The 25476-nt window shown below is 56.2% G+C and overlaps 1 protein-coding gene across 3 annotated transcripts in view; it reads right to left on the bottom strand.

Moving 5' to 3' along the window:
- Positions 1 to 1631: 1631 nt before the first annotated feature.
- MPPED1 (metallophosphoesterase domain containing 1) overlaps positions 1632 to 25476 on the bottom strand; it is an 81535-nt gene continuing 57690 nt past the window's right edge. For 2 of the 3 annotated variants that reach the window (XM_039463268.2, XM_039463267.2), the window contains exons 5-7: positions 8407 to 8522; positions 4608 to 4721; positions 1632 to 1847 (exon numbers count right to left, since the gene is read on the bottom strand). In XM_039463268.2, the coding sequence (XP_039319202.1) occupies positions 1729 to 1847; positions 4608 to 4721; positions 8407 to 8522 (349 nt within the window). In that variant the 3' untranslated portion in view covers positions 1632 to 1728. The remainder of the gene's footprint in view (positions 1848 to 4607; positions 4722 to 8406; positions 8523 to 25476) is intronic. The other variant, XM_074391309.1, reaches the window with a different exon arrangement.

Raw genomic sequence — 25476 nt, 5'->3', positions numbered from 1 at the left:
CCTCGGACCATGCATTGCTTTGTAGGGACATAACTTCGGGTCATGGCAAAGCGAGGGCCATGAGGCCAGAGACCGAGGGTCAGATCCTGCCTCAGCTCCTCCTGTGCTGTGAGCCCCCAGGCGAGTCACCACACCCCTCTGGCCCCAGCCGCTCATCTCTAAGATGGGGACAAAGTACCTACCTTGAAGGGCCATCTTAGGGTGAAATGAGACTACAAAGGGCTCACTGCAGGCTAGTTCCCCGCACTGGGACCTGGTGAGGGAGTGACCCCCTCCTCTCAGATGTACAACGTCAAGGGGGTGCAAAATAGTCACCAACCAGGACAAAGAATCCTACTTTAATGCGATGTTAAAAATCAAAAGAAATGCAAAAGAAAAAGTCCATGATGAACAAAATATTAAATAAGGACAGAATCCGCCCCGGCACTTGCCCGTCCGTTTCTGCCTGCCTGCCTGCCCCTGCCCTACGTGTTCCCACTTCTGCCCTGCCCCCCACCCCACCAGTCCGAACTCAAAGAAAAAGCTGCTGTCCAAGGAGGAGCTGCTGGAGCCTGGGGCCCGCTTTGTTCCTGTGCCACCCTCCCGTTCACAGGAGGATAGACGGGGGATGGATGATGAATGGCGGTGGAGGGAGGGATGGACGAAGGGATGGAGGGATGAATGAGTGATGGATGGGCAGATGGGGGGTGGAAACAGCTTCCCATTCACAGGGCTGGCTGGTCCGAGGACAACAAGGATTTTTAGGCTCCTTCAGCTGCAGGCGGATGCCAGACAGAATCCTAACGGTGCAAGGGAAACCACACCAAGGAACAGAACCTCACTGCGGGGCAGAAAGGAGAAACAGGACCTACTTCGTCAAACTAAGAGGGGTGCATGCGTGCGCGTGTGTCAGTGCATGCCTGGATACGGGTTCACGCCACGGCAGGCAGAGCTGCTGCAGCCTCAGCCTGCAGACCCTCCCTCCAGGCTCCTGAGTTCTGCAGAGCAGCATGGTCCCCATGGGGCCAAGGGTCGTCCCCCCTTGGGGAACCCTCTCGCTGGTCCTGGGCACACACACCGGCAGCTCATCCCGTAGAACCAGCCCCCATGGTCCAGGCTCCGGGTGAGTACCTGGGACACTCAGGCCATTGCTAAAGTCAACAGAAATGCCTACAGGAAGAAGAGGGGGGGACAATGCCAGGCAAAACTGCGGTGGGCCTGGCCAGGTGCGGTCTGAATTCCTGAGATGTCCCTAAATGCTCCCCGGAGGGCCTCCGCCTTGGGCCTGTCTCCTCCCTCACTTGGGGGGAGAGCAAGGACTGCCCGCGTGTGCCCACAGTCTTCCCACAGCCACGCAGATCTGTGGTCAGAGGGAGATTCCGCGTAATTTCCAAAACCCATTCAAGAGCAGCAGCTTCCCAAACCAGGAGGACGTCCAAGTGAGAAGAATGAAGATTCAGTCATTTCCCAAACATGACAGGGCCATGAGCTTAGAAGGTTCTTTAACAAGGTACACACAGGATGTACACGCAGAAAAAGTAATGAGCACAGAACCCCTGATGGGGATGTGCAGGGTCCCAGCTCCAGGTGACAGAAGGCTGAAGAGTCGTTCCAAGACCCCGACCTGCCTGCTAGGCCAGTCCCTGCAGCCAGATGGCTCATCCAGGCGACTCAGCATGGAAGGAACAGTGGCCGGGCAAGGCCTATGGAGCTGACGTGGGCGGGCAGGGCTGGGGCAGCGGGGAGCAGTCAGGAGTTCCGGGGTGTGGGGAGGTCGATGACTATGGGCGGGTTCACGGGCTGGTAGTTCACAGTGCATACGGACGCGTTCACATAGGTGGTCGTCCCATCTGCCATGACACCATACCCTGGAAAGTAAGCACACGCCCGTCAGGCCAGCAGCCAGAGCAGCGAGGATGGTCAGGTGGGTGTGGCAGTCACAGGGCCCTCGGCCCCTGTGGGCTGAATGTGTCTGGGGCAAGCTCCTAAACTCTCAAGGTCAGTCTCTTCATCTGTAAAATGGAGATGATAATGATACATGCCACTTCCAAGCTTGCTGTGAGGATTAAACGAGACAATTATCTATGCACTATGCTCGGCCCGGTGCCTGAAACGTGAGAAGCACACAGTGAGTCATCATCATCGACATCATCTTCACCACCATCCTCATCACCATCACCACCATCATCACTATCAGCAGCATCATCACCACCACCCTTACCGTCATCACCGCCATTATCACCACTACCGTGACCATCACCATCATGATCATCACTAGTGCTATCATCACGATCACCGTTATCATCATCACTACTTATCATCACCGTTACCACCACCACTGCCATCACCAACATCATCAAAAGTGCCATCATCACTGTCACCATCAACATCATCATTACCACCCTCATCACCACCACCACCACCACCGTCACTAATGCCATCATCACGACAATCACCACCACCATCAGCATCATCATAACCAACGCCATCATCCTATCACCATCAACATCATCATCACTGCTCCTATCATTATCATTATCGCCACCGCCACCACCATCATCACTAATGCTATCATCTTCACTGCCCTTATCACTATTGTCATCACTGCTCCTATCATTATTATCATTATCGCCACCACCACCACCATCACCATCAACATCATCACCATCAATGCCATCATCGTCGCTATCACTGTCAACATCATCGCCGCCCTTAAAATTACCATTTGTCACCACCACCACCAAGAATGTTATCACCAACGCCACCATGATCATCACCATATCACCACCATACCATCATCATCACTATCATCATCACTGTCATCAATGATGTCACCATGACCATCACCACCATCAACACCACTGTCATTATCATCACCCTCGTTATTGTATCAGCACCATCATCACCATCACAATCACCGTCATGGGTTTATCATGATCATTATCACCACTGTCACCACTACCACCGTCATCCTCAGTATCATCATCATCATTGACACTGTCTCTGTCACCATCATCACTACCAACACCACTGTGATCACGGCCATCATCTATCATTATCACCACCATCACCATGACTACCATCACGCCATCCTCATCACCATCATCACTACCAACACCCCTGTGATCGCGGCCATCATCTATCATTATCACCACCATCACCATGACTACCATCACGCCATCCTCATCACCATCATCACTACCAACACCACTGTGATCACGGCCATCATCTATCATTATCACCACCATCACCATGACTACCATCACACCATCCTCATCACCATCATCACTACCAACACCCCTGTGATCGCGGCCATCATCTATCATTATCACCACCATCACCATGACTACCATCACGCCATCCTCATCATCATCATCACTATCATTATCATCCCTGTCATGTACTTTCTCTGCCCCCACCGTACTCTCTTCCCACCACCTCTATTTGTTGGAATCCCCCTCATTCTTTAGCTCAGGTCATCTCCAAGACAGAAGGAACGTTTCCCCTTTGCTGTGTGGTGGTGGGGGAGGAAGCGAGTGAGCAGTGGGTGGGTGATGACCTATTCTTTGGAGTCCTATTTTGCCTGTCCAATTGTGCAGGGGTGTGGTTTTGGTCACAGGCAACTTTGGATCTGATGGAGCTGCATGCCCATAATAGGGCCACAGAAAATGACAGTCTTTATTATCGCACAGCATGTGAGTTGCCCACCTCTTCCGGGACCTCTCAGATCCTGCTTCGATGACTCATCTGCTTCCCAGGGCTCCTTCAAGAACGACTCCAGGGCCAGGTGGGATCTGATCACTGCTGCCCCTTGACATGAACTACAGAGGCCCTCAGGGAACAAATTATTTGAGGCTCGCTTGCCTTTGAGCTGGAAAATGATCTGATGTGGACCAGACAAGATGGAGGCCTGGGGTCCCTGCTCCAACCAGAGAGAGGTTCAGGAAGCTAGGAGATGCCTCTGAGGGAAACCACATCAGTCCAGACATCCCACAGAAGCCAATATGCTTCCTGGCAGGGATGTGACAGAGGCACCTTGGGCAGGTGGGATCAATACCCAAGTGAAGCAAAAAAGAGGCATCTGTGCGGAACTGGTGAAACGAGGCGGAGGTGATGATGGCTGAGGTCTACTAGGGACATCTGCATGGGGCAACAGGCCAGGGTGTGGCCGTGTGGATAACAGAACTGGAGCTGGCATCACTCTCACCTCCACACTTAATGAGCACCTACTGTATGCCAGGCCCCGGGGATAGAAGCAACAAGACAGGGCCACTGGTTTTAAGGGATTCATAGTGTGCCCACCAAATATAATGCATCCTCCGTGTTGCGGCCCAAACGCCGACTCCTCTGAAAACCCCTTGACCATCTCCTGATGGCCTCCCAGGAGGAGGCACAGCAGACTTGCAGGGCTCCCTGGAAGCAAAATTTACCCCCTAAGTCATGCAGGATTTTGTGATCATCTTCCTATTATCAAACATTTAATAATAGCTCATGGAAGCCAGAGTGTGTATGGCAGCTAGCAGTTACAAAATGAACAGTAGCAATGGGCTGAAGGGAGGGGAGATTCCTCTGAAGGGTCCATTAGGAGCCGCCAACCTGCGAGGTCCCCTTCCCCGCCACGTGCTGACCTTCGTGGATGTGGCCGAAGACGTGTAGCCGCGGCTGGACGCGCCTCTGCACCGTGTTGAGCAGCTCCACGCAGCCCACCCGCTGCATCTTCTTGGGGACCCAGTCCAGGAAGCCTGGTGTGGGGGAGACAATAGCCATGACGAGCTCTGTCCCACCCCCCACCGCCCCCTGCCCTGCGGCAGCTTCTGCGGCCTGGAAGAGGCGTGGGGCTCCCGGACTCCAGCTTTGCACCACTCTCCCCAAGCAAGCTCTTGGGACCCCTGCCCTGCCTCAGCCTTCAGGGATGGACACCACCCAGGACCGCGCAGCCTCACCCTCCTCCTCCATAGCGCTGCACTGACAGCCCCCTTAAAGAGCCTAGCACAGGCCAGGCCCTTGGAGCGGGGTGCTCCGTTAACGGCCAGCGCCCCCAGACCATCCGTGCCTCGAGTGGCCTCGACGGTGGCATCTGCCCACTGCAGAGGTCAGCAGACGGAGGCCAGAGAGGGGTGGGTGAGTCCCACGGTCAGGCACCCCCCGTGGTCAGCGGCAGAGTGGGGCGACCTGACACACAGCCCAGGAGTGAGATTTCCGTGCCGGAAACTTCCTCAACAGCACAGACTCATGAGCAGGAGCTTCCTGCTGCAGCATCGCTGCCATGGCTGCGCCTGCCCCCGCTGCCAGCCTCCCGGAGCCGCCCAGATGGCGGCTGCCGATTATCCTCACATGGCTACACAAACGGAGAGTAATTGATTACTCCGAGCACACAGTTAGGGTTCATGGTAGCCCCTCTCCATTTGGGGGGGCAAAACGGGTTTCTGCAACTGCCGGGAAGGGGACAGGGGAAGCTTCCACGCAAAGGCCCAGGCAAGCTGCAACAGGCCTAAAGGGAAGAGCCAGAGACAAAGATGAGGGAGGAGCAGGAGGCAGAGAGGGAGGGGAAAGCAGAGAACAGAGGCGGGGGCAATGGGTGGGGCACCGGCCTGGGGCAGACACCGCAGTGAAGTCCCAGGCTCTGCTGCCTACTGGCTGTGTGGCCTTGGACAAGTCACTTAACCTCTCTGTGACTCTATTTCATCCAACAGAGCGCTGGGCTGGGCACTGGGATCCCACCATGCATGAGGCCGGACCCTTCATCAGTTCTGGAGTGCGCGTTTCGGGGAGGGTCTCCGGCGCCCTGGCACGCACAGTCTGGAGACGACGCAAGGGCAGCACCAGCCGGAGTGCCTGGCACACGGGCAGCCCCGAGACAGGAGCCGGGCCGTGTGTGAAGGGGCCGGGTGGGGCATCCGGAGAGCAGGAAGCCAAAAGACATTTGGAGAGACGGATGGATGGGAAGGAGGGAGGGAGAGAAAGAAGGAAGAGGGAGGAGGGGAGGGGAGAAGGAAAACGGAGTTAAGGAGAGGAGGGAGAAAGAGCCAGCGGAGGAAAGCAGGGGGAAGAGCTCGCTGTCGGTGACCAGTGACACTGAATGCTGCTGGGACCCTCCCAGGGCTCAGGCGGCTTCCGGTGGGGGTGACACAAATCCAGCAACAAGCTCGTTGTGCGCCTAAATCACGCCGGGGCCACCCGTGAGGCTGAGGCCGACAGAACCTCCCGTTCCTCGACTTGGGGAGGAGGCAGGGGCACCGGGCGCTGCCTGGGTAGGGCATACAGTGGTGTCAGGAGTTTCTTCCTGAATGGGTATGTGAGCCAACGACACTCGAGCTGTCCTACGCCTCACCCTACAGCCTGCCCCGTGGCCTCTGCCTGGGACACCCCTCCCCTCGCCTTCTCTACCTCCCCAGACCCAATTCAGGGGTCACAGCTTATGTAAGCCCTGCAGGCAGCGTAACAGCAGTCATCTCTCCTGACTCCTTAAGCTTCCTTCACCCCTGGATGTGTCCCACGGGGCTTGGCTGTTCCTACAGCCTGGGGGGGCCCTCGAACCCAGGCACACACTGCAAGGGTTAACTCCTGGACCAGTGTCACCCAGACCAGGGGCTAGCGCCAAGCACTGAGGGAGTGATGGTGGGTTTCCAGAGGCAGCAGTGGGAGAAGATGCTGATGTGGGCTGAACTGCTGGGAGACTGAACTTCATTCAGAGGACTAAGGGAGTCACAGGGGGTACAGACTGCTCCCTAACCAAGACCTGGACCCATCGGTGCCAGGCGTTCCCCCTGGAGGGGTGTCATGGCACATATAAGAATACAGAGAACTCCCTCCTGCTGATGGGAAGCGAATGGACTGGAAGGGGCAAGACTTTCACCTCCACCACCTCCATCACCACCTCCATCACCTCCATAACCACCTCCATCACCACCTCCCACCACTACCACCTCCATCACCACCTCCATCACCACCTCCATCACCACCTCCCACCACTACCACCTCCATCACCAACACCACCACCACCACGTCATCCTCCACCTCTAACTCCATCACCACCACCACAACCTCCACCACCACTACCATCTCCCACCACCACCTCCGCAACAACCACCACTTCTATCACCATCACAACCTTCACCTCCCACCATCACCTCCACCACCACCTCCAGCACCACCTCCACCCTCCACCTTCCACCACTACCACCTCCATCACCACCACCACCACCACCACCACCTCATCCTCCACCACCAACTCCATCACCTCATCCTCCACCACCAACTCCATCACCATCACCACCACCACAACCTCCACCACCACTACCATCTCCCACCACCACCTCCACATCCACCACCTCCATCACCACCACCACCATCTATACCACTGCTACCACCTCTACCACACCTCCACCTCACCTCCATCACCACCACTTCCACCTCCATCACCAACTCCACCACCACCTCCATCACCACCATCATCTCCATCATCACCACCACCTCTACCTCCCACCACTGCCACCACCACCTCCATCACCACCATCACCATCTCCATCACCACCACAACCACCATCATCTCCATCACCACCACCACTACCTCCATTACTACCACCAACTCCATCACCACCACCCACCTCCACCTCCCACCATCACCTCCATCTCCCACCACCACCTCTACCATCACCAGCATCACCAGCACCACCACCACCTCCTCCATCACCACCACCGCCACCGCCACCACCTCCACCTCCATCACCACCATCACCACCACCTCCACCATCACCACCTCCATCACTACCACCTCCACCATGACTATGGGAGAGAGAGAGAAGCCATTGTCCTGGCCAGAGACAGGCTCAGCAGTATGGAGAGAAGGAGGAGCGGGAGACAGACTGGAGGTGGAATGGGAGAGACGTGCTGGTGGCCAGGGTGTGGGAATGAGGAAACAGGGAAGTGAGGAAGCCCCAGATGGGACAGTGGGGGGGGGGGGAGGTGGTATGCAGGTGAGGGATGGCCTCAGTGTGGATTGGCTGGTACGCTGGGGGCAGAGAGGCGAGATGGGAGGTCGTCCACAGGCCCTGGACATGTTGGGCTGGGTGGGGGTGAGAGAGCGGGAACCCCAGGTTTCTGAGGGGTGAGGGTTGCCTGGATGAAGCCCTGTGTAGGGGCCTGGTGATTTTCAGCACCTGGGACTCAGGTCAACAGAGGCACGAGCTGAGGCCACACGGAGGGTTTTCTGGCCTCTCATTCTGTTGTGAGGAGCCCACAAGGTAACAAGTCAAGCCCCCAGCACTCAGTGAGCACTCAGCAAACAAGAGAGACCATGGGGCGATGTGTCCCCAGTGCCCCAGCAAGTGGTACTCAGAACCCCTCCGAAGTTCCCCTAGGCAGGCCAGGTTCAGCCAGCACCCTGTCACGGAGCCCGCCCCCCCGGCCCAGGTGGGCGAGCCTTACCCAGTGGCGGTCCGTGGGTTATCAGGATGTCTACGCCTTCGGGAATGAGGTTCCATTTCTCCAGCAGAGGCTGGCCTCGTGGGAGGTTGAAGCCCCAGCCGTAGAACCAGGGCTGCCTGGAGAAGAAGAGCAGGCGGTTGAGGGCAGGCGGGCAAGGGTGCGGGGCGGTCACAGGGACGGGGAGCTCCCCACAGGCCAGGCGGCCCTCAGGACCAGCTCACTACCTGGAGACTCAGGGAAGACCCAGGTGGGGTGTGTGGACCCCCAGTCAAAAGAGAGCCGATTCCAGGTGTGGGCTGCTCATTCTTGCTTATACTGGAAGCTCTGCCCAGGGAGTCCAGGGAGGGCTGAATCCATCCCCATTTGGGAGGGTGGAGCCAGGTGGACCTAGATCCTTAAACCCAATCCCAGCTTGGTAACCTGCTCCCTAAACAAGACCAGGACCCATCAGTGCCAGATGTTCCCCCTAGTCCATTCAATGAACACATCACCTAGATTCTTCCAATTGCACGGAGTCTCAGATTCTTTAAAGGAGAAGAAAAGTGGATACTGTCATCGCTGTGTATAAACAGTGAGCTGCCAGCCTTGGGAGCTGTGGCAGCTGTTAAGCTATCCCAAGAAACAGCTGGATTAAACTGAACCAGACACCCACCTACCTCAGCACCTCCCAATTATATGGGCCATTACAAAGCCATTTGAACTGGGTTTTCAGTCATTTGCAACAAAGGCACCAGAATCATCCCATAGGTTTTACCCATGCGTGATTCCACAAGAACAGGCCCTTTATGTTGGTTAAGTAACCAGCATCACCACTTTCACCACTACCTCCATCACCACCACCTCCACCATCACCAGCACTTCCACCACCACCACCTCCATTACTAGCAACTCCTCCCCACCCACCACCATCGCCATCACCACCACCTCCATCACCACCACCCCCATCACCACCACCACCTCCATCACCACCACCACCTCCATCACCATCACCACCCTTATCATCACCACCCCCACCACCTCCATCACCACCACCACCTCCATCACCACCGCCTCCATCATCACCACCACCTCCATCACCACCACCCCCATCACCACCACCACCACCATCTTTATCACCACCACCATCACCACCGTCACCCATAACCACCACCTCCACATCACCAGCACTTCCACCACCACCACCTCCATTACTAGCAACTCCTCCCCCCCACCACCATCACCATCACCACCACCTCCATCACCACGACCCCCATCACCACCACCAACCTTATCATCACCACCCCCACCACCCCCATCACCACCACCACCTCCATCACCACCACACCCATCACCACCACCACCCCCAACACCATCACCACCCTTATCACCACCCCCATCACCACCACCACCACCACCTCCATCACCACCACCCCAATCATCACCACCACCCCCATCACCACCACCACCACCATCACCTCCATCACCACCACCACCCCAATCACCACCACCACCCCCATCACCACCCCCATCACCACCACCACCTCCATCACCACCATCCCCATCACCACCATCACCTCCATCACCACCATCACCCCAATCACCACCACCACCTCCATCACCACCACCACCTCCATCACCACCACCTCCATCACCACCACCACCACCACCATCTTTATCACCACCTCCATCACCACCGCCACCACCTCCATCACCACCATCACCACCACCCCCATAACCACCACCTCCACATCACCACTCCCACCTCCATCACCACGACCATTATCATTATCATTACCTCCATCACCACCATCACCACCATCACCTCCTCTATCACTATCACCACCATCATCTCCATCACCATCACCATCATCACCACTACCATTATCAACATCAACATCACCATCATCACCCCCATCACCACCATCTCACCATTACCATCATCATCACCATCATCCACCACCATTAACAGTATCACCACCATCACCTCCTATACCACCACCACCATCATGATTGCTATCACCATGATTATCATGGACTCAGTTCCTGAGATCACCCACGGAACCTGAATGGAAAACCTTTGGCTTACAGCAGCGTCTTTCAAATTGCGTTTTCATGAATGGCAACAGCATTAAAAAGAAGAAGACTAGAAAACCTCAGCTCCCCAAGATTCAAGAGTCCATCAAGCCAGGGAAGGGACACTTCAGTTAAATACATTTCTATTTAAACAGCCACCCACATCCACGTGGACTGAGTCACAGAGGAAAATGCTTTCCTGCCGCGGTTCCTGGTGAACAGCAGCCGACAGCGCCTCGCTGGCAGCTCCCACGGCCGCCCCAGTTCTAACGGGCTGAGCTCACAGCTGGAACTTTCTGATGCCGTGGACTTGCACACGTTCCGAGCCCCACTGGCTGAACCAAGCAGGCAGGGAGAGTGGGTAGGGTGCTACTGGGAAGGACTCAGCAGCTTGGATTCCACTAGGGTCCTCCCCGGAGCCCCAGCCCCATCAGCCAACATAAAAAGAAGCAACCATTTCTGGAGCTGCCTTCCAAACACAGCCTCCAATTTTCAAAAATCTTACACAATATTTACAAGGCAGGAGGAAGCCTCATCAGTATGGAGAGACCACGTCTGTTGGTTCCTGAGAGCCATGGCAGGGGGTGGTTATTTGAAGGAAACACGAGGAACCCTATCAGAGAACCTGCAGGCCCCCAGGAGCTGGCCCCCTGGTAGCCGCTGCCTGTCCCGCCTTCCCCTCACCCAACACCAAGGAGCCTTCCTCTAGGGGTGACAGTTTCCTGCCAGCTTCTTGGAAACACATGCCTTCAAATCTTGGGGAGCCAGAATCCACCCTATTCCCCCATCCCAACGCCCAGAGAGGTTGCTCCTCTTCCCAGGGTCACACAGCGAGGCCCAGGCAGAGCTGGGTGAAAACCCACATCTCATCAGGGCAGCAGGTCTGGAACTGTTCCTGTTGTCACCCCTGCCCCTTTCTCCCTCTCCATCACACCCCCACCCATCTGGGGGGCCATCAGAACATCTCCAAATGCATACTAGGGCCAGCCTTGCCTACATGATCTGAGGAATGGGGGCAGCTGATACCACAGCATCAGGTCCAGGGGACCAGAGGGCTGCCTTGTTCTCCGCTACTGGGTAGTAGGCATCGGACACCCCAGTTCTGCCCCTGGCTGATTACTGCCCCTCTTCCAGCCTCGGTTTCCTCCTGTGTAACGATGGGGTTAATGACACCTCTGTCCTCAGTCCCTTCGCTCTCCTCTGTGCCCCACTGCCTGACGCAGGGGACGAGAGCAGGGAGGAGGCGAGGGCTCAGGAGGATCACACTGCACCGCCACTGTGAAAATGCCTTCTCAACACCCCGGAGTTCCATCAACAGGAAGAGGTGATGTTCCAGCTTTTATTAGAATGTAGGGGGACAGGGGCCAGGCACGGTGGCTCACGCCTGTAATCTCAGCACTTTAGAAGGCTGAGGCGGGTGGATCACCTGAGGTCAGGAGTTCAAGACCAGCCTTGCCAACGTGGTGAAACCCCGTCTCTACTAAAAATACAAAACTTAGCTGGGCGTGGTGGCACACGCTTGTAATCCCTACTCGGGAGACTGAGGCAGGAAAATCACTTGAACCCGGGAGGCAGAGGTTGCAGTGAGCTGAGATCGCACCTCTGCACTCCAGCCTACGAGACACAGCGAGACTCTGCCTCAAAAAAAAAAAAATAAATAAAAAGAATGTCGGGGGACAGGAAGAGTCAAATCATGCACAAGACATCCAGAAGAGACATTTTCCAGGATGACTGCTGGCTGGGGAGCACTGCTCCCAGTCTGGGAGGTGGGGGCTTCTCAAAGGTGGGCAAAAGCAGCTGGGTGGGCAAGCCGGCGGTGGACCGAATAGACCTCACTCCCAGAGGCCTCTGAGCCGCCCACGAGGCCTGGACAGCCCCCAGCGCTCCTGTACGACGTTCACAGAAACCACCATCAGGCTCTGCCCTGGGCAAAGGGGACAAAAAGAGCAGCCCCTCCTGGAAGCAAAGGTCCTGGCCACGTGCTGTGTGTGGCGATGAGACGACCCTCTCCACGTCCAGTGAGACCTGACAGGTGGGATCGACCACTGCGAGCGGCAGGCCTGAGCCCCAAGGGGCCCCTGGTGTGTCAGCGGTCAGGGCAGACGAGGGCTCCAGGGGCCCAGTCCGCCCCCATCCAGCCCACCCCTCGCTGCCCACACTGTCACCGCAGTCTGAGACTCACGAATGCCCGTGATGCGGTCTGGAGGTCTCCCAGGACCCCCGTACTGGTTGCCAACGCAGCCCAGTGCCTGGACCCACCGTCACCATCCTGAGGGTCCAGGAGCCCCACTGTCCAGAGCACATCACAGCCCCCGAGGAGGGCGGACGGAAGCGAATCCCCACTAAGCCATGGGAGGCGGCTTTATGTCCTGAATTTCTGTCTTTCTGTTCTAAAGTAACCATTGGAATAATTTTCCTACAGAATGATAGTTTCCATGACAACCAGAGCAAATCCTCCTTTTCTGAAACAGATGTCTCATTTAGTTGAAAATTAGAATGTGAACAAACCCATGGGAAAAATTAATTCAAACTTTAACAGAGCGCTGAATACAATGTAATCTCTCAGAGGTTAACCCCTTAACAGCTTTTCTGTGCTCTTACGGTAACCTCCGAGTCCCGTCTAATTAAGCCCGCTTAGCCAATATAAATGACCTCCTCGTGGCCAATCATTAAACAGCCTCCCGCTGAAGCACAAATTCCAGGTTCCTCAACAGCAAACGGGGAAGGGGGGACAGCTGACTGCAGGAAGCGGCAGGAGCCGAGCCGGCCCTGCTCCGGTTCTCCGCCTCCCCAGGTGAGGTGCGCAGCCCCTGGGCGGGGCGGGTCCCCAAGGGTCACTGCAGCACCCTGGAGTACAACCATCCCTGCTGCTCCCCATCTCCTGGGGTGTTGGGGCCCTCGGGGGGCCTGGGTAGGGCTGAGCCCACTGGCACACCCAGGCCAGGACATGACGCCAAGAGCGACGTGGGGGCCGCCCTCGACGGGACACCGAGCGGACGCGCACACAGACGCAGTGCCCAGGGCCTCTCCAGGAACAGCCAGACTCATCCGCACACCCCCAGCGAGGCAGCTGCCACCGTGGCCTCCACTCTACAGAGGCAGAAACTGATGTGGGGAGAGGTACCCAAGTGACACCACCAGGGCTTAAACCCCGAATGCTAGTTCCAGGGCCTGTACTCTCTACGTCCATCCCAGCATGATGAAAATGTGACCGGGAATCACCCTCGACCCCCGCCCCGCCCGCGGCAAACCCCCTTTACCGGTCGCTATCACATCTAGTAGCTCAGTTAATCCTGAGGGTGACACTGTTGGGAGGACCCCCCGTCTTAGAGACAAGGAAAAGGAAGCACAGAGAAGGCAGGCAGTGTGTGCAAGGTCACACAGGAAGCCAGAGGGGCGTGGCGCAGGGCTCCGGCTCCTGCGTCCTGTGCCCAAGCTGCTGACTGACACAGACAGTTCCTGGGGTGCCAGGCCACAGGCTCTTCCTCTCCGCGGGCGACTTCCTGCCTGCCCCCCTGAGCTCCCTAACCCCCTGCCGGGTCCCCTCTGAGCCTGACTGCATAGAGGGGAAGAGGTCTGCACCCCTGGCTCCTGGGACCCCTCCTCACACATGTTCCCTGCATGCGACTCCTCCATTCCAGCGCCTCCCATGGCTCCCTGCTGCCTCCAGGACATGCCCAGCCCTCAGCCTGGCACAGGGGGCTTTAGGATCTGCCCCGCCCCCCTTCCAGACCATTCTGCTCAGGCTCCCCATGGAGCTTACTGCCCATGTCAACCTTAAACACCCAACTGCCTGTTTCCTAAACACATCCCGGCCTCTCCGTACCTGAGACCCATCCATCTTGAACCCCTCCTGTCCAGGCAGGCTTCAGGGAGGGGTTGCTCAAGACGGGTATGAATGAAGAATGGAAGTCACGAGAACTCTCCGAGACCTCTGCCATCTGCTGAGTGTCCTGTCCTCCCTCCTTCTCCCATGAACCTGCTCCAGGGACTTACGTGTCCATTTTACAGATGAAGCCTCAGAACCGAACCCAGACCCGGGAGGCCCACACCCCTCTGCTGCATCTGGACCCACAGGAAGGCTCGCCTCTCCAGGGCCCCCATTTCCCAGGGTGCGGGCTGAGTGCCGGCAACCCTGCTGTCTGCGAGGGCAGCCACCGCCGTGACAGCCCTGTGAAGGAAGAAGAGCCTCTCACAGAGGACCGGCCGGCAGCCAGGCAGCCTGTGCTTCCTCCTCTCGACAGTGCTCTGAGGACAGCTTTGCTGTCTCTCCTCGACAGGAGCCACAGCGCTGAGCATGGCAGGGACGAGTTCCAGCCCCGCGGCTGGTGCAGCCACCCCTGAGAGTCAGAGGAGCCTGTCCGGGCCCGGATCCCTCCACTTTCCCCAAGACCACGCACTCTCCGTCCTGACCCCTCCCATTGGTTCTTCCCACCCCAATGCCTCCCCCTCCCCAAAGAGGCCCGGCTCTCCAGGGAGCCAGCCACAGCCACAGCCAGTACTGCCTCTGGGGAGGACGACATCTGTCATTGGCCCAAGTCCCTCCCCAGACACTCACAGCATCCCAGTGTGGCTGTATTCCCACTCTGCAGCAGGGGAAACTGAGGCTCAGAGATGTCAGAGACCTGCCTGGTTCCCAAGTGAGATGCTGCCTGCATGGAGACCAGGCTGGCATGCTGAGTCCTCACCCCACAGGTAGGGTCCGTCTCCTGGGGATGTCCAACCCGTCCGTACTTCCTCTGTCCCCTGCCCAGCCCTGGTGAGAGGCGTTTGCCCTGTCCCCTCCCTCTGCGTCTCCTAGGCTGGTGGGCCGAGGCAAAGGCAGGGGGAGACGGACAGCAGGGTCCAGCTCCACTGCCCCTGGGGCCCGATGGCTGCCCGAGAGGGGGCTGGTGACGCGTCCCCAAAGCCCGTCAATCACACACCTGGCCGGGGCACACAGCCGCGTACAGCAAGTCAGCAGCAAGATAAGTGGAACAGAAGAACGGGGTCCTTTGTCATTCCTAATTAATTTTCCCACCCTTCCCATGCACAGAATCATCCATCTTTTGTTTCGCTGGGACTCTGCGGCGGGAAGGAGGCAGATGATTCGTTTCAAACATTCATCTCATGTGGAGTGGCGGGCGCACGCATGTGAGGGGCCTTCTAGAAAGGAAAACAGCCACGTGAAACCCCTTTTGCCTGGACAAACGAACGGAAGACGACAGCGGGAAGGGGGCAGAAGGGACCCCGTGCCGGCGTCTGTGCCTGAGTGTGAGTGTGGATGATGTGCGTGTCCACGTGTATGTGTGTGACTGTGTATTTGTGACTATGAATGGGTGTGAATATGTGTGAGTCTATACACGTGAATACGGACAGGTGAATGCACAGAGTGTGACTGTGTATGTGTGGATGTATGTGTTCATGTGTATGTGTCTATGAACGTGTGTGTGAACATACATGTGTGAATGTGTGTGTGTGAATATGCATGATTGTACAAGCACATAGGAATGTGTATGTGTATATGTGCACGTGTGAACATGTTTATGTTAATGTTGTCTACGAATGTTTCTGCGTGCGTGTGTGTGAATGTGCATGTGAGTGTGTATGGTACAGGAAGGTGTGTGCGTGTAAGTGTGTGCCTGTGTGTCCGTAGCAGCAACACCACAAGCCGCCAGAGACTGACGAATTGTTTTGCCTCCATCGGAATTCGGTTGATGCTGTACTCAGGGTCAGAATTCTAAGGAGCCAGCACAGGAAGGAGGAGGAAGTGGGTGGCCGTGGGATCACTCGTGGTGGACACTGCCGGCTGCCTTGGAGCCCCCTGCCCACAGCACGTGCCAGCTGGCTCCCAAGCCCCTCAGCAGCCATCACTGAATGCCCCGTTTCCCTGAGAGGCTCAGGCAGGGCTCGCACCTGCCCTAAGTGACAGGCTCTGCAGCCACCCCTGAGCAGACCGGGCAATTCCTCACTCAATCTGGGCTCCAGGCAGGGGATGACTAGGTGACACCTTGCAGGCTGCCCGATGCCCCAGCTACGTGGCTCTGAGTGCCTCATCCTGTTTCACCATCCAGGGCCCTGCGCAGGGAGAGGGAGAGGCCTCTTCACAGATTCAGGACCCGGTGCTCCGGAGGAATGCATCGCAGAAGGGGACAGGGATCCAGGAGCCCAAAGCCCTGCAGGAACTGCCAGAGGCGGGGCCCAGGGGAAGCCAGGCAGCAGCTGCCAGAGCAAGCTGCCCACTGGATGGCCAAGGCCAGGAGGTGCCCAAGTCTATATGTCTGGGCGGGACCTGGGGCTGCCTCTTCCTAGGGCTGAGATCTTGGGCCAGGTGCTAGACCTGCTCAAGCCCTCCGTGACCCATCTGCAAGACAGGAATGAAGACCATGCTGCCTTGCCTGCTGCTAGGCAGATTACACGGGACAGCACGAGGGGTAGCTGGCCGAAGGTGGGTCTTGCATACGAAGCGGGGGTCGGGGGTTGCCGCGCCTGCCTGAACAAACAGGGCAAGGCCAGCCTTGTGCTGTCACCACCCAGAAATGCAAGGCGACATGCAAGCCGCACTGCTCCAGAGGCATGGGGACTGCTGGCCCCTGGAACCAGACGGCATGGTCCTAACGGCCGTGAGGCCCCAAGAGGGGAAGCCACTTGCCCTCTGTCCTCAGTGCGCTGGGCACCAGAGGGCTTCAGGAAAAGAGCAGAACAGAGGCCGGGCGCGGTGGCTCACGCCTGTCATCCCAGCACTTTGGGAGGCCGAGGCGGGAGGATCATAAGGTCAGGCGATCCAGACCATCCTGGCCAACATGGTGAAACCCTCTCTACTAAAAATACAAAAATTAGCTGGGTGTGGTGGCGTGTGCCTGTGATCTCAGCTACTCAGGAGGCTGAGGCATAAGAATTGCTTGAACCCAGGAGGCGGAGGTTGCGGTGAGCCAGCATCGAGCCACTGCACTCCAGCCTGGTGACAGAGCAAGACTGTCTCAAAAAAAAAAAAAAAAAAAAAAAAAAGAGCTGAACATAAAAGACCCCACTGACCACAGGAAGGAAGCCCCAAGCCAAGAAACTCACACAAAGTGGCCCCTGCTGGGTGCACCCACAGACTGAGGCAGACACAATCCCCTAGGGAGCACCCCCAAACTGGGCTACACCCCCCAAACCAGCCACATCCCAAACCAGGCTGCCCAGGACTCCCCCGGATTGCACCTCGCTGAGAAAAAGCCTGGCATCTAAAATAACAACACCCCCAACACCTCAGAGGGAATTATTGGAGACTAAAACATTAAGGTTTTATAAAAGATTTAAAAGGGTTCTTAAGAGAAAGGGCAAAGGACTCCAGGTCAGAAACTTGGCACTGCGTGCCAGGCCCACCTGTGCCTCACCCAGAGACAGGAGGAGGGAACAAGGGCCTGGCCTGCAGCAGAGAAGCTGGCAGTTCAAGCCGGCCCCCCGGGGGGCTTCCCAGGAAGGGTGGCATCAGGGTACCACCAGGCATCAGGCTTCAAGGGTGGCTGCCTTAAAGCCTGGGTGGAGCACGCCATAGGCAGAGACGAGACGGGAGAACCAGCCTCACCACCGTCACCCATCAGCAGTGACAGCCGGGGAGGTGGGGGCAACCGGGGCCGGCCAGGATGGGGCCACCCTGCCCTCCACTCCCAGGACTCCACCCCATTCTAGTAAGAGGCAAGGAGGGAGCTATCAGGTCAGATCATCCTGTCTCGTTTTTTCTATAAAAGATACATTTATAAAGTTAGAAAGAAGCATTCTAGGCCAGGTGCGGTGGATGGTCCTTATAATCCCAGCACTTTGTGAGGCCGAGACGGGCTGATCACAAGGTCAGGAGTTCAAGGCCAGCCTGACCAACACAGTGAAACCCCCCATCTCTACTAAAAATAGAAATATTACCCAGGCGTGGTGGCACATGCCTGTAATCCCAGTTACTGAGGAGGCTGAGGCGGGAGAATCGCTTGAACCCAGGAGGTAGGAGTTGCAGTGAGCCAAGATCACACCGCTGCACTCCAGCCTGGGTGACAGAGTGAGACTCCATCAAAGAAGCATTCTAGCAGCTCACTGTGCGTACGGGGGGCCTCCGTCCCCCCTGCCATGCAGGCCCGGCTTGCTCAGATCACCCAGAACCTCATACAAGCCATTTCCCGGCTTGGGTCTCAGGCCCCTCAGCTATAAAATGGGGACAAGAGTCGAGGCCTCCCCGACTGTTTCAGAGCACAGGGCCTCCAGGACAGCATAAGACAGGGACTGCCACTTCAGCCACATCAACCCCCGGCCCCAAGCTCCTTTGGGGCACAGATTTCAAGTTCCGGAGTGCACAGATTTCAGGCCCGCTACGTGCACCAAGGGAAGGGAAGAAACCGACATCAAAGGCCAGTGCCAGAGCCCAGTCCAGCCTCGTCCCAGGGGCCAGCTGGCTGCAGCTCTGTCCTACTCCTGTGGGCAGTGAAGAAACCACCCGTATCGCCCCCGTCCCTGAGCCTGGGAGGTCACAAACATTGAACAGCAGGCCTGCGAATGCCCACCGCGTGCCAAGCAGGGCACACACAGGGCCTCCTTCAATCCTGGGGACAGCGCTGCCAGGGGACTATCCCTCTTGGCATTTCACAGAAAGCCAAGAGTCTGACCCGAGCTTCGACAGCTGGGAGCCACCCACCGGGACGTTTATTCCAGAATGGCCCGGAGCAAGCCTGGCTGTGTGAAGAGGGCTGACCCCCGAGGCCGCTGGCTCAAGAGAGGCGCAGGGCAGCCCGACCCCCCAGCCTGGCCTAGCCCTGCCCTGCCAGGAGGCGGTCAAACCCTCGAGCCGAGAATCAGGATCCCAGCCCAGACGCCCAGCAACGGGCCCGGCAGCCACTTCTCGAAGTTTAATGTCTCAGCAGGTTTGGAACCCTTCCTTCAAAATACCAGAAGTAATTAGACCAGATGGACTAGCTGCGTGCCAATTTCACTCTCTCCCTCACTCTTTTTTTTTTTTTTTTTTTTTAAATCAAGGCCGTTTTCAGTTAAATGAGAACAAAAAATGCATCCAAAACCCATAAATGAATACGGTATGTATACGGGCTTTTTTTTTTTAACACTTAGGAGTCTGTACCAGCTGATTTCTTCCTCTTCTCCTGCAGTTGGTTCCCGCCCCCTTCCGCTGAGCTGCTGTCAGCAAGGCCCGATGCCGTCTGCACCTGAGGGACCGCAAATGGCCTCCCTGAGCCCTGGACCGTGACGGTGCACTGGGAGGGGGCGGCACAAACACGCCACCCTAATGAGGCTTTCATCCCTTCTTGCCCGGGCAGACTGAAAGGCTTGGTAAATTGCAGGTGCTGATGGCATTGCCCCGGTATTGATGATGCCGTGATGGAGCCTCTGCTGGGGAGGGCAGGGCCCAGGATCCAGGGGACGCAGAAAGGGGCATCTGGCCTTCAGCTTGAGGGTAAAGGGGATGGTGTCAAAGGGGTGACGTGGCAAGCCAGGAGGGGGCCCAGTCAGGCCTTGTTTCAGAGAGAGCCGCATGGAAGAAGAGGAAAGAACCAGAGGGGAGGGAGCTGGTGACAGGCCTGGGAGGAGAGGTTCAAGCACCAGACCTGGTTTTTAACTGAGTCCCCGCAGCTTGCCATCCATCCATCTGGTCACTCATCCATTTGTTCATTCATCCAGCAGATACTCGTTATGAGGAGCCAGACTCTGTTCTAGGCACTGGAGTTAGGTCCATGGGACAGAGAGATCTGGGTCCCTGCCCCCATGAAGAATCAAATACTCTAGCAGGAAAAAGAGACAATAAACCAACAGCCAGAGTAATAAAGACAGGGTGGTCCTACACTGAATGGTCCAATGGAGCAGGAAAAAGAAGGCAGACACAGAACCCATGTGTCAGATAAGGGTGGGAGGGGTGAAGAGGATAGGCTTTCTACACATGGCGCTGGGCCAGGAGGGTGTCCAAGTGGGAGAAAAATCCCCAAACAAGATCCCTACCTCACACCATCAACACATTCATTTCCAGTGGATTCAACACCTGAACATAACGGGCAAGACAACAAAGTTCTGGAAGACAATACAGAAACAAGGTGGGGCAAGGTGGCTCGTGCCTGTAATCACAGCACTCTGGGAGGCTAATGAGGGTGGATCACTTGAAGTCAGCAGTTCAAGACCACCCTGGCCAACATGGTGAAACCCCATCTCTACAAGTACCTGTAATCCCAGCTACTTGGGAGGTTGAGGTGGAAGGATCACCTGCACCCAGCAGGCGGAGATTGCAGTGAGCCAAGATCGCATCATTGCACTCTAGGCTGGGCCACAAAGTGAGACTCCATCTCAAGAAAAAAAAAAAAAAAAGAAGAAACAAATCCTCATGATTTCGGAGGACAGAAGATGAAGATCTCTGCAATAAGGTACCAAAAGCATTTATCACAAAGAAAAACATGAAGATATTTGACCACACCAAAATTTAAAACTTCTCCCTCCAAGGCTCTGCTAAGAGGGAAAAAAGGCAGGTCACAGAGGGGGAAAAGCTATTCACAACATCACAACTGAGAAAAGGCTCGTACCCACATTCAGAATACATGAAGCACCTCCATGAACAAGTAAGAAAAAGACAACCCAATTATTGTTTTTAATGGACAAAAGACTTGAGTACTTCCCAAAAGAGGAAGTCTAAGTGGCCAATCAACATGGGAGAAGATTCTCGGCCTCACTAGCCCTTAGGGAAAGGCAAATGAAAACCACCCAGAGACACTGCACCAGCACACAGCCATGAGAATCAACCCACTGCAAGGACTGAAACGGGAACAGGTGAGCAAGCACGGAGCAGGGGTCTGGCTTATGCAAAGGCTGGGTAAGCACAGGACGCACGTGGTCACAGGCCCCGCCCCCAATGGTTAGAGGCCCTCGTCAAACCTGAGCTCCTGGGAGGCAGCCCTGATCCATTTCAGGGTCTCCCAAGCCCAGCACAGAGCCCGACACACGAAGAACCACAGTGGGCTTCAGGGTGTGCAGCTCCACAGACAAGGAAGTCACAACCATTACAGTGTGACCCACTGAGGACTGCTTGAGCCCAGGAGTTTGAAATCAGTCTGAGCAACATCATGAGATCCCATCTTTACAAATAATGTTAAAAATCAGCCGGGAGTGGTGGTACCTACCTGTGGTCCCAGCTGTTCGGGAGTCTGAGACGGGAGGATCACTTGAGCCCGTGCAGTCCGGGCTGCAGTGAGCTGTGACTCCAGCTTGGGCGACAGAGCAAGAGCCCAACTCCGGGGAAAAAGAAAATCTCCCAGGCAGACTATCTCTTAGTGGTAACAGGAGAAAAGCCAGTTGCCATAACCATATGTTTGCTTTTCGCTTCCCCTTCCTAGCTTGCTATGTAAAGCCCTCAATATCAAGGCTAGCCTCCAAGTCTAGCAGAGAGACGACCTCCCGGGAATGGGCCCATGTATCCCTCTGCTTACAGGGGAACTGCCAGCCACAGGCAGGGGACGTGTCAGCCTGTAAGGGGGAAGGGGCTGGAAGGACACTAGGCCCACCCACAGCAGACCCCCTGCTTGCATGCCCCTCGCGATGGGCAGCTCAGTACTTGTAAGACCACACCACCTCTCCCCTGGGCTCCTGTCTACGGGGGAGTCTTCCCGCATGGGTGAGACTACCTCCTGTCACTTCCTTCTGTCCCCTGCTCTGCCCTCTACCTCCTAGGGCCACATGGTGAACAGGTCCGCCCCTCAACCTGGTCGGCCTTGCCCACGTGTCCCCCCGCAGCAGCTCTTAGGTCACTCGTTGCTAGTGTTTATTCCATCCCTGCTCCCTGCCTGCTGGTCTAACTGTCCTTCTAAAGCTGGGGATGCCTCCTGTGGTAGCCAATATGTGAAGGGCAGAGGGGACTGAAAAGGAAAATCCAGAACATCTGAACTTCACAAGGACCACAGGCAGCTCTGCCACCTGCACCTCCTGAATGAGCCACCATGTGCCCAGGCGGCTGGTGCCAGAGGAGCGGGGGCCCCAGCCTGAACCCCAACAGACAGTTGGCAAGGGGGCACACGACCCCCACAGAGACCCCATTCGACACCAGACAGGATCGGCAACCGGGCTGGGGGTTCTTCAGCCGTGAATACTTTTTGAGGGGCTGGTTAGTGCCTCTCCCAATCGTGTTGCTTCTAGTATCCCCTGCGGATAACAGCAATGGAGCGTCCCTCTCCATCGAAAGACTCTCGCAGGGTAGAGCCCCGCGCTCCCCAGGTCGCCTCACGTCATCTTCCCACTTACTGGGAAGCCCGGGGCTCTGGGAGGGTACCTGACGCCCTCAAGGGAGAAGGCCGCCCTGAGAAGTCCCGGCGCCCGGCAGCCGGGCGGGCACATGGGGGTAAGGCCACGGACCCAGGGACCCAGGTGCTGGTGGCACCTAACGAGACCTGGCTGCCCAGCCTCTGCCCTCCTGCTGTCATCCACCCAGGTCCCTGGAAGCCACATGCAGCTCTGTGGTCTCCAAAATGCCCCAGGCCCTCTCCAGCCTCCTGGCCTTTGCCCAGCCTGTTCCCTCTGCCTGCCACAGCCTTTCACCCACACTTAGCTGCCTGTATCTCTTTAGCCTCCGGCTCTCCCCACAGGAAGCCTCCCCCCGCCCCAGCACCCAAGGCCCCTCCTTCATGGCTCTTTCTGACTATGGAACTGGTGGTTGACAGTCTCCCACGAGACTGGAAACTCCATGCAGGCAGCAATAGAGTCTGTCTCTCCACACCGTGTCCCCAGGGGCTCCTGGCACTCCGCACACCCTTGATGACTGAAGTAACAAGTTCATTCCGGAGGGCAGGAGGACACCAGCTCAATCCCCAGCCCTCAATGTCATCATGGGGCCTAAAAGGCCTGTGTGTACTCGAAGGCTATTCTGAGAACAGAGGCCTGGCGCACAGGAGGCGTTTAGAAAGGCCACTGAATGGCCTCCGCCCTGAAGCAGAAAGAGCTAGGACCAGAAGCCCGGAGGACCACACCCAGGATGCCCTGAGCAAGCCACATCCCTGCCTGGGCCCCTCCCTGCCTTTCTGTAAAACGAGGTCAGTGTAGACCTAGACCTGTCTTGAGGTTTGTCCTCCCGGCTCCCCGAGGAGCATCGCTGTAATAATAAGTGACCGCAGCCACTCTCCGGGGCCTTCCTTTAAGCAGCCTCCCCCTGGATGGGCCCACAGAGACCTCGCAACCCCCCTACAAGGCAGGCGATGTCATCTCCCCACTACACAGAGGGGCCAGAGAGGCTGAGCCACCTGCCCATAGTCACACATCACTACCCTCACCATTATGATCACACCACCACCCTTACCATCATCATCACATCACCACCATCACCACCATCACCACCATCACCATCATCACCACCACCCTCAACATCATCATCACATCACCATCATCATCACATCACCACCATCATCATCACCACCATCATCACCATCACCACCATCACCACCATCATCACCATCACCATCAACATCATCATCGCATCACCATCATCATCACCACCATCATCATCATCACCACAACCACCATCATGATCACCATACCATCATCACCATCATTACCACCACAACATGATCATCACCACCATCACCATCACCATCATCATCGCCACCATCATCACAACACCACCATCACCACCATCATCACCATACCATCATCACCACCACCATCATCACCATACCATCATCACCATATTACTATCACAACCATCATCATCATCACATCACCACCATCTCCACCACCACCACCACCACCATCACCACCATCACAACCATCATCATCACCATCACCATCACTACCCTCACTATTATGATCACACTACCATCAACATCACCATCTTTATCATTACCATCACCATCATCACCCCCATTATCACCACCATCACCATCATCACATTACCACATCATCACCATCATCACCATCACCATCATCCCCATCACCACCACCACCACCACCACCATTACCATCATTACATCATCACTATACAATCATCACTTCACCATCATCATCATCATCACCATCACCATCATCATCACCATCACATCCCGATCACCACCATCATCCCCATCACCATCATCCCCATCACCACCACCACCACCACCATCATTACCATCATTACATCATCACTATACCATCATCACTTCACCATCATCATCATCATCACCATCACCATCATCATCACCATCACATCCCCATCACCACCATCATCCCCATCACCATCATCCCCATCACCACCATCACCACCACCAGCACCACCATCATTACCATCATTACATCATCACTATACCATCATCACTTCACCATCATCATCATCATCACCATCACCATCATCATCACCATCACATCCCCATCACCACCATCATCCCCATCACCACCATCACCACCACCACCACCATCATTACCATCATTACATCATCACTATACCATCATCACATCACCACCATCATCCCCATCACCACCATCCCCATTATTACCACCATCAGCCTGACTATACTATCATCATCACCATCACCACCATCACCGTTATCATCACCATCATCACCAATATCGTCATTACCATCATCTCCCCCAGCCCCTGACATATACATCTTTTTTGTATGGAGCGGGAAGAGAGCATTAGGGAAAGATTCCTAGCACTGTAGAATATTCATTCAAGGCAGGGGTTCTGGAAGCAAACTGCTTGTGTTTAATCCCAGCTCTGCCCCTTCCTAGCTGTGTGACCTTTGGCAACGTCCTCGCCCACTCTGAGCCTCAGTTTCCTCACCTGTAAAATGCAGCTAATAGTACCTGCCTGTAAGTGAGCTAGTGTCTCCCAGCATACCACAGGATACAGCTGATATTACTATTTTCAGTGAGATATGGGGAAACGGAGGCCCGGAGAGCAGCAGTGACCTGCCTAGGTTCACACAGAGGGTGAGGGGCAAGATTCAGTCCTGAGCCTCGCGTCCCGGGCTTCCTGCTGCTTCTAGCATCCCCCACAGCCCCTGCACTCAGCCTCAGCTCTGGTCTCTCCAGCAGGCGGGGCCGGCACCCAGGCCCACTCAC

Source organism: Saimiri boliviensis, chromosome 21 (genome assembly GCF_048565385.1).
Source record: "Saimiri boliviensis isolate mSaiBol1 chromosome 21, mSaiBol1.pri, whole genome shotgun sequence".
Classification (NCBI taxonomy): Eukaryota; Metazoa; Chordata; class Mammalia; order Primates; family Cebidae; genus Saimiri; species Saimiri boliviensis.
Note: the sequence above shows the minus strand (reverse complement) of the source record. Positions and strands in the feature narration are given on the sequence as shown.